The 12,023-nt window shown below is 44.3% G+C and overlaps 1 protein-coding gene across 1 annotated transcript in view; it reads right to left on the bottom strand.

Annotated features, from left to right (window-relative positions):
• The window catches only part of LOC118103543 (plexin-A2), a 74,768-nt gene that overhangs the window by 42,418 nt on the left and 20,327 nt on the right, over window positions 1–12,023 (bottom strand). Inside the window, exon 4 of the mRNA XM_035150616.2 lies at window positions 3,947–4,081. Within this exon, the coding sequence (XP_035006507.2) occupies window positions 3,947–4,081 (135 nt within the window). The remainder of the gene's footprint in view (window positions 1–3,946; window positions 4,082–12,023) is intronic.

The following is a 12,023-nucleotide window of genomic DNA, read 5'->3' as shown; positions in this document are numbered from 1 at the left end:
GCAAATATCAAACAAACCAACAAACGGCAATGAAAACAATATAACATCGTTGGCGAAGGTAGAAACGCAACACGGCGGTGGTGCTGGGACTTCAGCTCTGTTCTGAATGGTATAATAGAGCAGGTGTTCCTGTAATTGTGTCCAGCCCAATGAAAAGCCCCCATTATGTAAATGTAATTGGTCAAACCCAAATGGAAGGATTGTGCAATCATCCACGTTTTGCAGCCATAATGGTTCATGTTAGTGTAAAACTAGTGAAAGTTCATATTCTGGTGATGACCGATACACCACAGAACAACACTTCTACCGTTACTTCCTGTCAGACGGCTGAATCGAGCCTTCGTTCCCAGTTCGTGTTCAATATGCTGTCGAGGCCTCATAAATCATTCATGACCAGATGCTGTACTTTTCTCATCAGGCCTTTGTTTGCTTTGTCTTCTCTGGGATAATTTCCTTCAACAGAAACTGATCATTTGGAGCAAACAAAGAAAATTCTCCGTTTCCCTGGAGGCCACATCTCACTCTTCCTGGTTTTGGACAGTTTTTCCACGGTCGCAGGATCGGATGACGATCGCGTCCACTTCTCCAGCTTTGGGAATTACAAAATCTCTATGTTTTCACAACATCTGGGACGCCCCCCCTGCTTTAATGCTCGATCCTGTCGTCTTACCAGTTCGCTCTATCACTTAAACACTCATCCGGATTTACTGTAACTTTACCAATGCTGTCAGATGAGCATGCAGGCTTTTAGATCGCTGCACTGCTGTCATCATATATCCTCAGTCTGGCTCATGGTAAAATCCAACCGACCGTCACGTGACTGTTGGTGGGATGTATCAGGTCGTGTCCAGGATTTAGTGTTTAGGACTCATCAAGACATGTAATATCAGGATTTAATTGCAAACTGTTGTATCGCATGTTTATTATCCGTGTTTTGTTTTCAGACCTAATTTCATCGTGCAGGGTGGGAAAGTAGTGAAGTTCTAAAATTACAGATACAGATTGGTGTCTATTTTGAATTCCTTAAAAGACTTAAATATCTATATGGGACATTTTGTTCATGTTTTTCTTGCAAATCTGAGATTAATAAAAAACTAAATACTCCAAATGACCAATAACAAATGATCTGGAGTAAACCTGGTAAACCTTTCTGCTCGATTAGTAATCCAGCCCTGTTTGGAAAATGATGGGCGGTATTTATCACGTGATGAATCTGCGGTGTTACAAAAGAGGCAGGGGAACACTGCTGTGCAGCATAATCACATCCAGGTGAAGGAGGAGAGACAGACAAAGAAGTGGATGGGTGGGATTTCAAGCAGTGATTTAAAAATTTTCAGAGTGGCACTTTGAGAGATTGCCCTGGAAAAACCCTGCAGCAGTTTCCCCCCTCCCACTCTAACGTTTAAAGCCTTAGCCGTCACTTCACAGACAGACGGGTGACATTCACTGAGGTTGTTGTGTGTTTGGATACTGAGCCTTTCCTTTTCTGAGAAATGATCAAACTAAAGGCACATAGGGAGAAAACAGATTAAATGCTGTGAGGACTTTTTTTTTTCATATCAATAATGGTTCCCAAATGATGTTTTGTTGTGGACAGAGAGAGACAAACAAAAAAAGCACGTCTCTCCACAAAAAACACAGATTCCCTCCTTCCTCTCCTCACTCTTCATCATCATGCTAACCCTGCGTGTTTCACTCGGCAGGAGACAGAGAGGCTCATTGTTATTCCACAAGGGTCGGCTGATCTCAGCCAAATCTGTCTGTGCCTCGCTCCTCATTCCACATCATTCCTGTATTGTTTGGCTCCCAGGAATCTGGAAAATCTCTCATCTCCGGGATCCACTGGAAACGTGTGAAATCCACGAGTGAAGCCCGCTCCCCGGGGGATTCCTTACCCCAAGTGCAGGGAGAGTCTGGAGGGAAAGCTGAGCAAAGATGAAGAGGGAGACGGAAAGAGGAAGGCTTTACTCTGCTCCGAGCTCTTGACGGCTACAAAGCCATGAGCTGTTCTAATATTGAGAGAAAGCGCCCCGGCCAAGCTGGGTTTGGGTTTGGCTCGGTTCTTACAGAACGTGTCACTGGAGGTGGAGTGAAGAGAGTAGCCGGCTCTCCTCTTGAAGGAAGCATGTGTCTTCTCCTTAAACGACCAGAGCTCATCAATAAGTGATGCCCTGTCTCTTCCAGTCTATCACACAGAAGGAAGAGCTGCCTTGATTTGTTTTAGGAGACAGCACCCAACACAATACCGTCTCTATTCCCCCCCTCGCTTCCCTCAGATGACATCGCTTGTTCCCTTAAACTTTGTGTTTTTATGGATTTTCAGACACTTTTTCAAGGTCCACAAAAAAAAAGACTTTGGAGCCTCTCTGAAATAAATGACACCGCCACAATTGTCACAGTGGCCTTTGCCTCGGCCCCGACTCCGGCTCAATACATTCCAGCAGTCGGGAGACAACTGAGAGCAGTGATCGGTTTTTCTGTTTCTTTTTTGGCCAAACTGAAACCTAATCCCATTTCACAGTGCCACGCAGCCACGCCAGAATAATCACTTGATGGGGAGTTGAAAGTGATTACCACTGTTTCGCTCTTATCTCCAATGAGAGCAGGAATATCGTCCAACAACAACAACAACTGCTCGCCGCTGTGATGCCGGGCCAAGTGAGGAGCAGATGAGGGGGGATACAGCCACACAGAGAAAGAAGCTGCTAATGGTTTTCTATGGTGTGTGTGTGTGTGTCTGTGTGTGTGTGTGTGTACAAAAGATGCATGCACTGTAAGTCGATTCGCATGGATAAGTAATTAGAGCAGCGGTCCATCCCCTTACGCTCAGCCTGCATATTTAACAATCCCCACTGTGGACTCACTATACGGTGTGTGAATGTTAGAGATTTGCCACATCGGGGTTTCGGGGGATAAGTCATAATCATTTGGTCGGATTCCAAACAAATGGAATTAATTTAGCGTTTATCATAAATTAATGTTTTTGATTTAAAACAGTTTGACTGCTAATTCCCAGACTCTGCACAATGAGGCTAATGCTAACAGTAATGCTGTTATCTGTGCGCACCAAAGCCAAACACGACGTTTTGCAGCATCCCCAATAAATTAGATTCAAATTAAAAACTTAAGAAGCTAGAAGGGACTCAGCAGAGCGCATACCTCCGTCAATAAGGCACGACGGCCACCTCAAAGCCAATCAAGCTGCACTAATCAGAGATTTATCCTAAATGTGACTGATATTTTTCAGCAAAATCCATAAATTATTCCCTGGAAAATGGAGAAAGAAATCCTGGATCCGCCCCCTGATCTGGGTCAGCACCAAAATGTGACTGGTTCTTCCCTGACCCACATCCTTCCACCAACATATCCAACAATCAAATGGACATAGGTGAAAACTATAAGACTATAAGACAGATACCAATATTTCAGTATTTAAGAGCTGTTCGAGTTCTCTAAATGACGAGGAAAGGAGCTGCGATGCTTCCTTTCTCATCACCTTCAGCGTAGGAAACACTGAACCATCCTTTATGAAAGAAAAGGAGAAATAGCCGTTCCCACAATTGCTTTCCTTTTCCGCAGCAACATTTTCATTGCACCCGGGGAGAACCACGTAAATATAAAAACAAAACCCAGCGTTTTTATGCTATTTTTATGCTATGATCGAAAACATCCTCGCATGATTGTCTGAGCTCCTCATTTCTTCCTCAGAGAATAGTGGTTAGGCAAGGAGATTGTTTTGTTATTGTGTCGATGGTTATCTGTTATTTCCACACCGCACCCTCTCATGTTAAAGTTAAACTCTGCCTCACATACAGTGTCTCACTCAAGGACATGTCTCTGGGGCTTGAACCCACGAGGTCCCCCTGAAGGGCGGTCTCGCTACTCACTACATCTCACGCTCAGTGTTTCTCTTGACAGATGCAGAGGAGCGAGGGTGTTTCCTCACCTGATTGTCAGACATCACATAGAGATAGTTCCTGTCCAGGGAGAAGGCCATGTCCCGGAGGATGACGCCGCTGTCCTTCATCACGGTCACTGTCTCGTACTGCACTCCTCCCTCCAGAGGACCATCCACCCTGATCTTTAGAGACACAGACAAACACAGAGACGGTGAGAGACGTGCTGCAGGACATAAGGAATGAGCGGTTACTGTACATGTGTCAGGTGAAATCACTCTGTTTGCATCGTACGCTTCCTTGATGTGGACGTGTCATGAGGAGGTATTCTTTAAATGTAATAAGATATCACACAAACAGCTTTGTCTCAGTTGGATTTCCACCATCTGCATTTTACTATTATATGATATTTACTATTATCGTCTGAAGTATTTTCCCACTTCAAATACAAATCTATATATTCTTCTGTGTGGTCGATCGCATTCCTGCTGATTTCACCACTCTGGCAAAAACCTTTTAGAAGTCTCTCTCCACATTAGTCAGACCGTTTCTCCAGATTTTACAACGCTGCATCGTGTCCTCTTGTACGAGCCGTTTACGTTTTATTCTATGCTGACAAAGAGACTTATCTGATAACGACTTATCAGCTGTAAACAAACTCTCTGCAGGACGGCAATCAATTAGAACATTAGCTCATTAACAGAGAAGCTGCTTCCAGTAAATAAATAAACAGCCTGTTCGTTTGTATATGAAAGAGAAGGACATGGAAGTACATCACTGAAGCCGCTTCGCTCCCTACGAGAAACACAACTGAATGGATAGTTCACACAGTGAACGCAGGTACGATGAAAAGCACGATGAGACAAACTGTTTCGCCAACTTAGCACAAAGTCTTGAAGTAGACAGATCGACTGTTGGGGGCCGACGGCAGTACAGACATTAGAGAGTAAAACATATATCATATCGAAATATCAGCCTGTAAGTATTTAACAAATGTGGATTCCAAAAGATATCGTTATCAATTAGTCATGACAAAGAAATGTTACTGAGGTTTGAAATGTTACAGTACAGTAAACTTTACTTTAAATAACTATGAATAAAAGAAAAACACAAATATATAGAATTTTAGTGAATACAATTTTTTTTTTTTTTACATAAAATGTAAACATAGATGCACACGTCTGGTTCTACCTTGTAATTTGCTGCACAAAAGGGTTTGTAACACAGAGCTGTCTTTACCTAGAATGTCTTCACCCAGAATGCATCGTTATCATATCGGGCGTTAATATCGACACACTGACATATTGGTTGGGCTCTATAGACGCAACAGTTTCCTGTAGTTTGCTAAAATGTATTAACAAATTTGTATTTGTATATCCCATTCATGAATCACAATTTGCCTCATAGGGCTTGACAATCTGTCCTCTGTCCTTTACCCTTGCCTGAGGAAAAATATATAATATATATCCCATGTATTCATCTCTACGCTGCATTCAAAGACTCTGATTAAGGTCTGCGTGAAGCTCACAATAACCAGGGTATGTGTGTGTTTTAGTGGTGTGTGTGTGTGTGTGTGTGTGTGTCTATGCTTTGTCTTCTTCCGCCAAGAGACTGAATTCATTGTGAAGCCGAGGCTGAGAAGAGGAAAGAAAGTCTGAGCTGCTGCTTCTCACTCACTTGTCCAGTCGGCCGGTGCGAGCGACCTAAATCCACCCCTGAGGCTCCTGCCATGATGCAGCTGAGTTTTAAAAACATGTTCAGTGAGCTCAGCCTTAATTTGACTTTGGAGTGACTTTCAGGCAGCCGTCTTTTGGGGCTCATTAAATGCAAGCATGGAGAACAGATGCCCCACCGGTGAAGACTTTTCAATCCTCCTCTCCCACCTCTGCCTACAAACAAGGTGTGCTGTTACAGCGACGCAGACAAATAAGCAGGTCTGTCTTTGTTGTCGGTGGCGAAGTGACTCCGGAGCTGTGGAAAGGCAGCTCTGTGAAGACGAGGAAATGCTTTTAAAGCTTAGAACCCTTTATTATTGCCAATATAAACTACCTGCTCATTGTACTCTCTGCATAATGAAAGTGTTTTAACTTTACGTTTCATTATTATTACCCAAAGTCCTTTGCAGCACCAAAAACCAGGCAATGCTCCTAAATTCTTTTTCTATTTCATAAAAATACCTTTATGTGAACTTTTAAAACTCATCTCTCACCATTGGCGCAGGAACGATGTGCATTGCATCACACAGTAATGATACGTTGACACTTGAAATCTGAGTCAGAAGTGTGAAATGAGTCTGAATAAAGCATGGGTAGCTGGAGAAAAGAAAAAAAATCCTTATTAGCAATGCAAACCCAGGTTGAAGCCCTATTTAAATTCCATGGAGATTGGATCATTAACCATGTGATTCAATTACAGTGAAGCTGAATTAATTTCTCAATCATAATAATTAACATAAATGTGCAATAATGAGGAATTGGAGCGGAGAATCGTGGAAGTGTTGCGAAACTTCTGCGGCGCGACTACACCCGTCGTCCCTGCATGCGTCCTGGCACGTGGCGTTCGGCGACCTCGCCGCCCGCAAATCAAATTTGACTGCAGAAGATTTTGAACGGGCGCCAGGTCTAGTTTCCACACACGCGGTGGCAGAGCCTCAGCAGTCGCTCAGCGGGGACAGTCGTTCAATACAAACTGATTACATGATTGGATCCCGTGGGCAACCTAAACTTCATCAATCAATCACGCCTCCACCTTCCAGGCAGCTGCGCCTCCCAGAGCGTCAGCGCCGCCGACCGAGAACGAAGGAGGGAGGGAGAGAAATCTGTTCGGAACGCAAGTGTGTGTTGTTCTTGTTGTGGGTGGGAGGGAGGGGAAGACACTTTGGGGTTATGAGGAAGGTTGGGAGCGTCATCCTCTGCATAACAAAAAAACACCAAAGTCATGAGAACAATAGTGACATGTGATGTGGATTCCAGATCATAGAGGGAAAGTTTGTCTCTCAGCAGACAGTCCGAGCACAATCCCATTAAATAGTTATTTCATAGACGGATTTATCTCGGAGTTAAGCTCGCTCATTGTCTGTTTTCTTTCTCCTCCTCATACGACTCATCCAACTGCTCCATGGTCCTACGCACTATTTGCATCACAGTATACATTTCTTTTCCCACACTCCTAATATCATAAATAGCACAGATAGAAACCAGATTGTGGTGTTCCCAAGTTGTATGTGTGGTTTGTGGTGTTTTTCCTTTTAAAGTCGGCTATGATGAGTTTGACCGAGGGCTGAGGGAGGGGGTGAACTCAGACAAACACTGAACCATCATGACCGATCCGCGGTGTTTGATTTCAGCAGCTTTAAGATGTGGTTTTATCATTTCAAACAGGGCTGACCGGGCAGAATCCCCACGGGGGCACAACAGGTCCTCAATCTCTCCTTAAGCCCCACAGCTCCATAATGAGAGTAAGGCAGGTTTAATTGGTTTTATAATGAGCCTGCTTGTAAAGGACACACAAAAGCTGCACACACACACACACACACGAACACACTCACCTAGGCACTCGGGCAAAACAAAGACACACACACACAGAGACACACTCCGTTGTGAGTTTATTAGGAACATGTGGCTAAAAAATTAATACAACAGAAATCTTGGCTAAATCCTGTTGATTCAATTGTTTGATCATTTTTAGAGGCTGTGATTTGTGGCACTCGTTGTGATGTACTGACTGGTGTTCCCATTATTTTGTCCAACCATTCCAATTAATGAGGGAGTGAGAAACACCTCTTTGTATGTTGCGATACAGATGTTCAACACAAAGTGATCTATGTGTTGGATGCATTTTAGATCCAAATACTGAGTGTACACTTGCATAGAAACACACTGAGCACTCACTCTTTTGTTGTTTGCTCTCATTAAATCTGTCGTTGAGTCCACGATCACTTGTTTGATCGACACATTGTCATTGATCGCGGCCGGCACGTCAAGAACACACACCAAACATACAACAATCCGTGATGTGCATTTTGCCACATATGTGTGTTTCTATTATTCGCATCACACCGTAGCGGGGAGGTTTTCGGTTTGAATCCCAGTTCGTCCGGGGTCTTGCTTGTTTTTAATGTTCTCCCAGTATCTGCATGGATTTCCTGCAGGTGCTCCGGATTCCTCCCCCATTTCAAAGACACGCAGATTAGTTTAATTGGAGACTCCAAATGCACCGTGAATGCTGAAATGCTGATCAGGGTTGGTCCTCGTCCAGTTCAGAGGGTGGTAACTGCCAAAAACTTCTGCAGGTAAGTAGCTTAGGTACAACGAAAGTTTACTTTGCAAACTATTCATTAAAAGATAGGAATCGTATTTTTTGTCCCTGGAGAATTCAGTGATTGGGCTGATCAGGAATCAGATATATGTCACAAAAGGTCAGAGCGCTTTCTATACAATCCCTTTTCCTGTCACTTTAGAAAAACAGATAATTTGAGTCTTTTGGTGTCACTTCATAGGTAATTCCACTTTCCACACTTGTGTAGTTGCACTTCAACATCTGCGAATACGGCAATCAGACCTAGATTCACCTCCAGTACTTCACAGCTGCTTCGCACTCGGCTCTCAGACATCTGATCCTGCCCAGGATGAATGAAGTGGAAATGGGTTCTCATTCAAGTAGTTGAGGCATCATCTCTTTGAGGTCAGTAACAAGGGTAACATACTTCCTCAGTAAACTTTTCCTTTTTAAAAACTCGAGCAGATCTCTGTGTGGTCCACGTCATGTAACTGAACTGAACTGCCATTAATACCACATGTTTATATGACCTCAGCTGGCGTCTTGTTTCGTTCCCTCTCCAGCTTGTCTGCTGATGATATATATTTAACCCATGAATAATATTTAAGGCAACAACAATATCCTCTGCGCTGCTGAAATTCCCTGACAGAACCTGCGATGGATATAAACAACTGGCTTCCGCAAACAGATCTGCAACCTGAGCCCGTGTGCGCTTAACGAAAACAGCCTCCCTTTCTCATGGCCGGGGGTTTCATCCCGACTGCTCGGCTGCACTCTCATCCTGTTGCGAGCCAAAGCAAACACAAAAACCCCAGACTTCTAAGATGTCACTTGGCCTGAGCCGGGTTGGCTCCGTCGTAAAGCTGCCAGAGCTTGCATGAGCAGCACACCCCCACCGAACTGATTCTCCCGTGAGCATTTACATGTGGGATTGATTCTGTGATTCATGTCGGATGATGGTTTTATTCATGCTGAGAGGAAGTATACATGGAAACAGCCCTGAACCTATGTTTTTCCGCCGCAGATTGGGAAACCTTGTAAGCAGATGATTGCTGTGTTTATGCGGTAATGGCCATCCGATCTTTAAAAGAAGTGTGTCCATATGTGGCCAGACGCTCTGTGCCCTTCAGATTCACCCAACTCACGTAAACATATGGATGAAGACCCAGTAGGCACGGTGCACTCCGGTCAACCAACCATTCCCAATCTGCCACTCTGATGGGTTTCATCTGTCCCTAAAAAAAACAAGTCTGTCCAAGTTGAACCAGACACAAGAAGGTCATTTCACTTCTCCTACAACGACCTCTTCAGTCACAACATGACTTTTTGATGAAAACTAATTTGTCATTTGATGTAAGACATCTACAGACTGTGAAATTTCAGCATCTGTGCGACATGGATCTAATAAACTCGGGTACAACATCTAGTTTGATGTAGACTGCACGACAATAACACCGAGTGAATCGAAGGCTATGATGTAAGTCAATATACAACATACATCCATCTTAAAGGAATCTATCGATCTACAAGAATGAAACATGATGAGTGTCCCTCATCCATCATTACAACTACAGAAGTAAACAATGAATGAAGCCAAGCAGGAATGGAGCTCTTGCAATAGTGGTATTTGTGTGTATGGAAAAAAAAATCCAAAGACGGCGAGGAGGAAAATGTGGACCTGGTTGTGGCAAAGGAACAAGGTGCCATTAACTCTGACAAGGAGTTTATGTTGTCTTTGGTTTGTTAGTCAGAAGGATTATACAAAAAGCTACTGAACACATTTCCATAAAGTTCTGAGGGGTGGGGCGTGATCTGAGTATAATTTTAGAACATGCTGCTTAACCATTGGTTGGTTGACACATAGGTTGAAGGATCAGTCACACTGTGAGATGTTTTTTTCTCAGTTTTGTCACATGTTTGAAGCTCTATCACGGTGCAACGTCGGACCACATTTCTTTCATGTTTCATCTGAGACCTTCAGAAATCACCCACCATTACATTACAAGCCACCAAATGTGAAAACATTTACACTTTTACAGGAAACCACAAATAAATCTTCCATTACAATGGAACAGGGCACAGAATGAAAATACACGCAACACCAGACCTAGACTAGATGTACACAGACTGTAAGCAAGAGCGATCTTGGCACAGAATTCACGGAGGATGCTCCAAGGCTTGACTCAATATTGACACAAGGGGCACGCAGCGACAGAAGGGCCAGACAACTGGCCGCCTTTAAGGTTGAGTGGCTGTGCATATGGTCCGATCATGGACGACAGCCGTGGAGAGCGGGCATTGATTATCCCATAGATTCATCATGGCTCTGTGAATTCTAATGAGACAAAGCTGAGGACAGAACTGCGCCGCTGTAATGAAAACGAAGAGCGGTGGTGTGGGGACGAGGGGTCACCGAGGTGGTGATGTGTATTACAGGACACCGGCTAATCATTCAGCCATCACATTAACTGCAGTCACAAAGAGAGCTGAATGGATCACGGCCACTAAGTACGCTGTATGTTGGCAAGTGCCCGTATCTAAACGTGATTACCAACCGAGCCGGAAAAGAGGTCATGGCGTGTTCGCGTGCGTGCATGTGTGTTGTTGGGGGTTAAAAGCCTCTCAGTTCGCAGCAGCCAAATGTTCAGCTCGCTCCAACCTTCAGCTGCGTGGCCGGCCTCCAAGTCTTCATACCGCAATTTCTCCAACCTGACCACAGTCTCCTCGGAGTCTCTGCCTGTTGACTTCTTTTCTCTCTCCTTGAGGACATGGTTTCCTGTCCTCCTCCGTGGGGCCCCCGTTCCCTGCAATCATTCCCATTGTTTACCAGGTTCCCATGGCCCACCAACCAAATGAGTGGGAGGGGGACAGTGGAACAATTCATGGCACCCGTATGGTCGTAATTTTCTTGAGTGCAACGCAGCCACGGGGGCTTTTCCCCGTCGAGAGAAGAAAGAAGATGGAGCCGCTAAACAAAAAGGGTCGTCGGGAAAATCAGGAAGTTGGACACCTTTTACGCGTTATCACAAAACAGCCTTTCTTAATACCATCCACTCTTTCAGCTGCACTAAGACATCTAACAGCGATCTGCTCGGAGGACTTTTCCCCCTCAGGTCCAGCTCCCTTCATGCAGTTTTGAAAATCCTTTCAATTTAGCCTTTCAAACACACTTATTCAGCCAGGGCCCCTCCCCTCCTCTGAAAGTCTATTCTAATGATTCCAATCACAGAATCTCCCCCTTAGAAACCGTCTGAGTCATTTAGCCATGCGCTGGAGAATCTCCCCACCCGGCCGGCTCTCAATAAGCCATAATGAATCCACTATTTGCACATGGGAGTATTTGACCAAGGCTTTATTTGCCAGCTTAACATTTCCGACCACTTCCCGAGGAATACGGCTGAGTCTGAGTCACAGCAGCCACTGAGGCAACGTGACGGTCCTGAGTATTTCATTCAAAACGGCACCCTTCATAAGCATCCTCCATATTATATTTACCAGCACTAAGAGAGTTATTGCACAAAAGTACAGCAATCGGAGGCCTTTCTAAAAGAGCAGTGGTGAGGCAGCTCAAATGTGCGATGCTTCATTTAAAGCACAGTCTACTCTCTGTTTCTCATCTGTCTAGAGCATCGACTGCCTCAGGTGAAGTCCTCTGGCACCGATTAAAAGATTAATCACACATTAAAATAGCGCCGTAGCTTCTCTCTGGCAGCTATGACATCATTGATTTTTTTTCCTCTGAATCGAGAAACACAGGAAACACAACATGCAGGAACATCTTGGTGTAGAGTTGCACCATCTTCTAACTATACTCACGGTGTCAGAGAAGCATCATGTTTCGCTCAGTGC

This window comes from Hippoglossus stenolepis, chromosome 3, assembly GCF_022539355.2.
Source record: "Hippoglossus stenolepis isolate QCI-W04-F060 chromosome 3, HSTE1.2, whole genome shotgun sequence".
NCBI classification, from domain to species: Eukaryota; Metazoa; Chordata; class Actinopteri; order Pleuronectiformes; family Pleuronectidae; genus Hippoglossus; species Hippoglossus stenolepis.
This window is presented reverse-complemented; position numbering and strand designations above follow the sequence as displayed.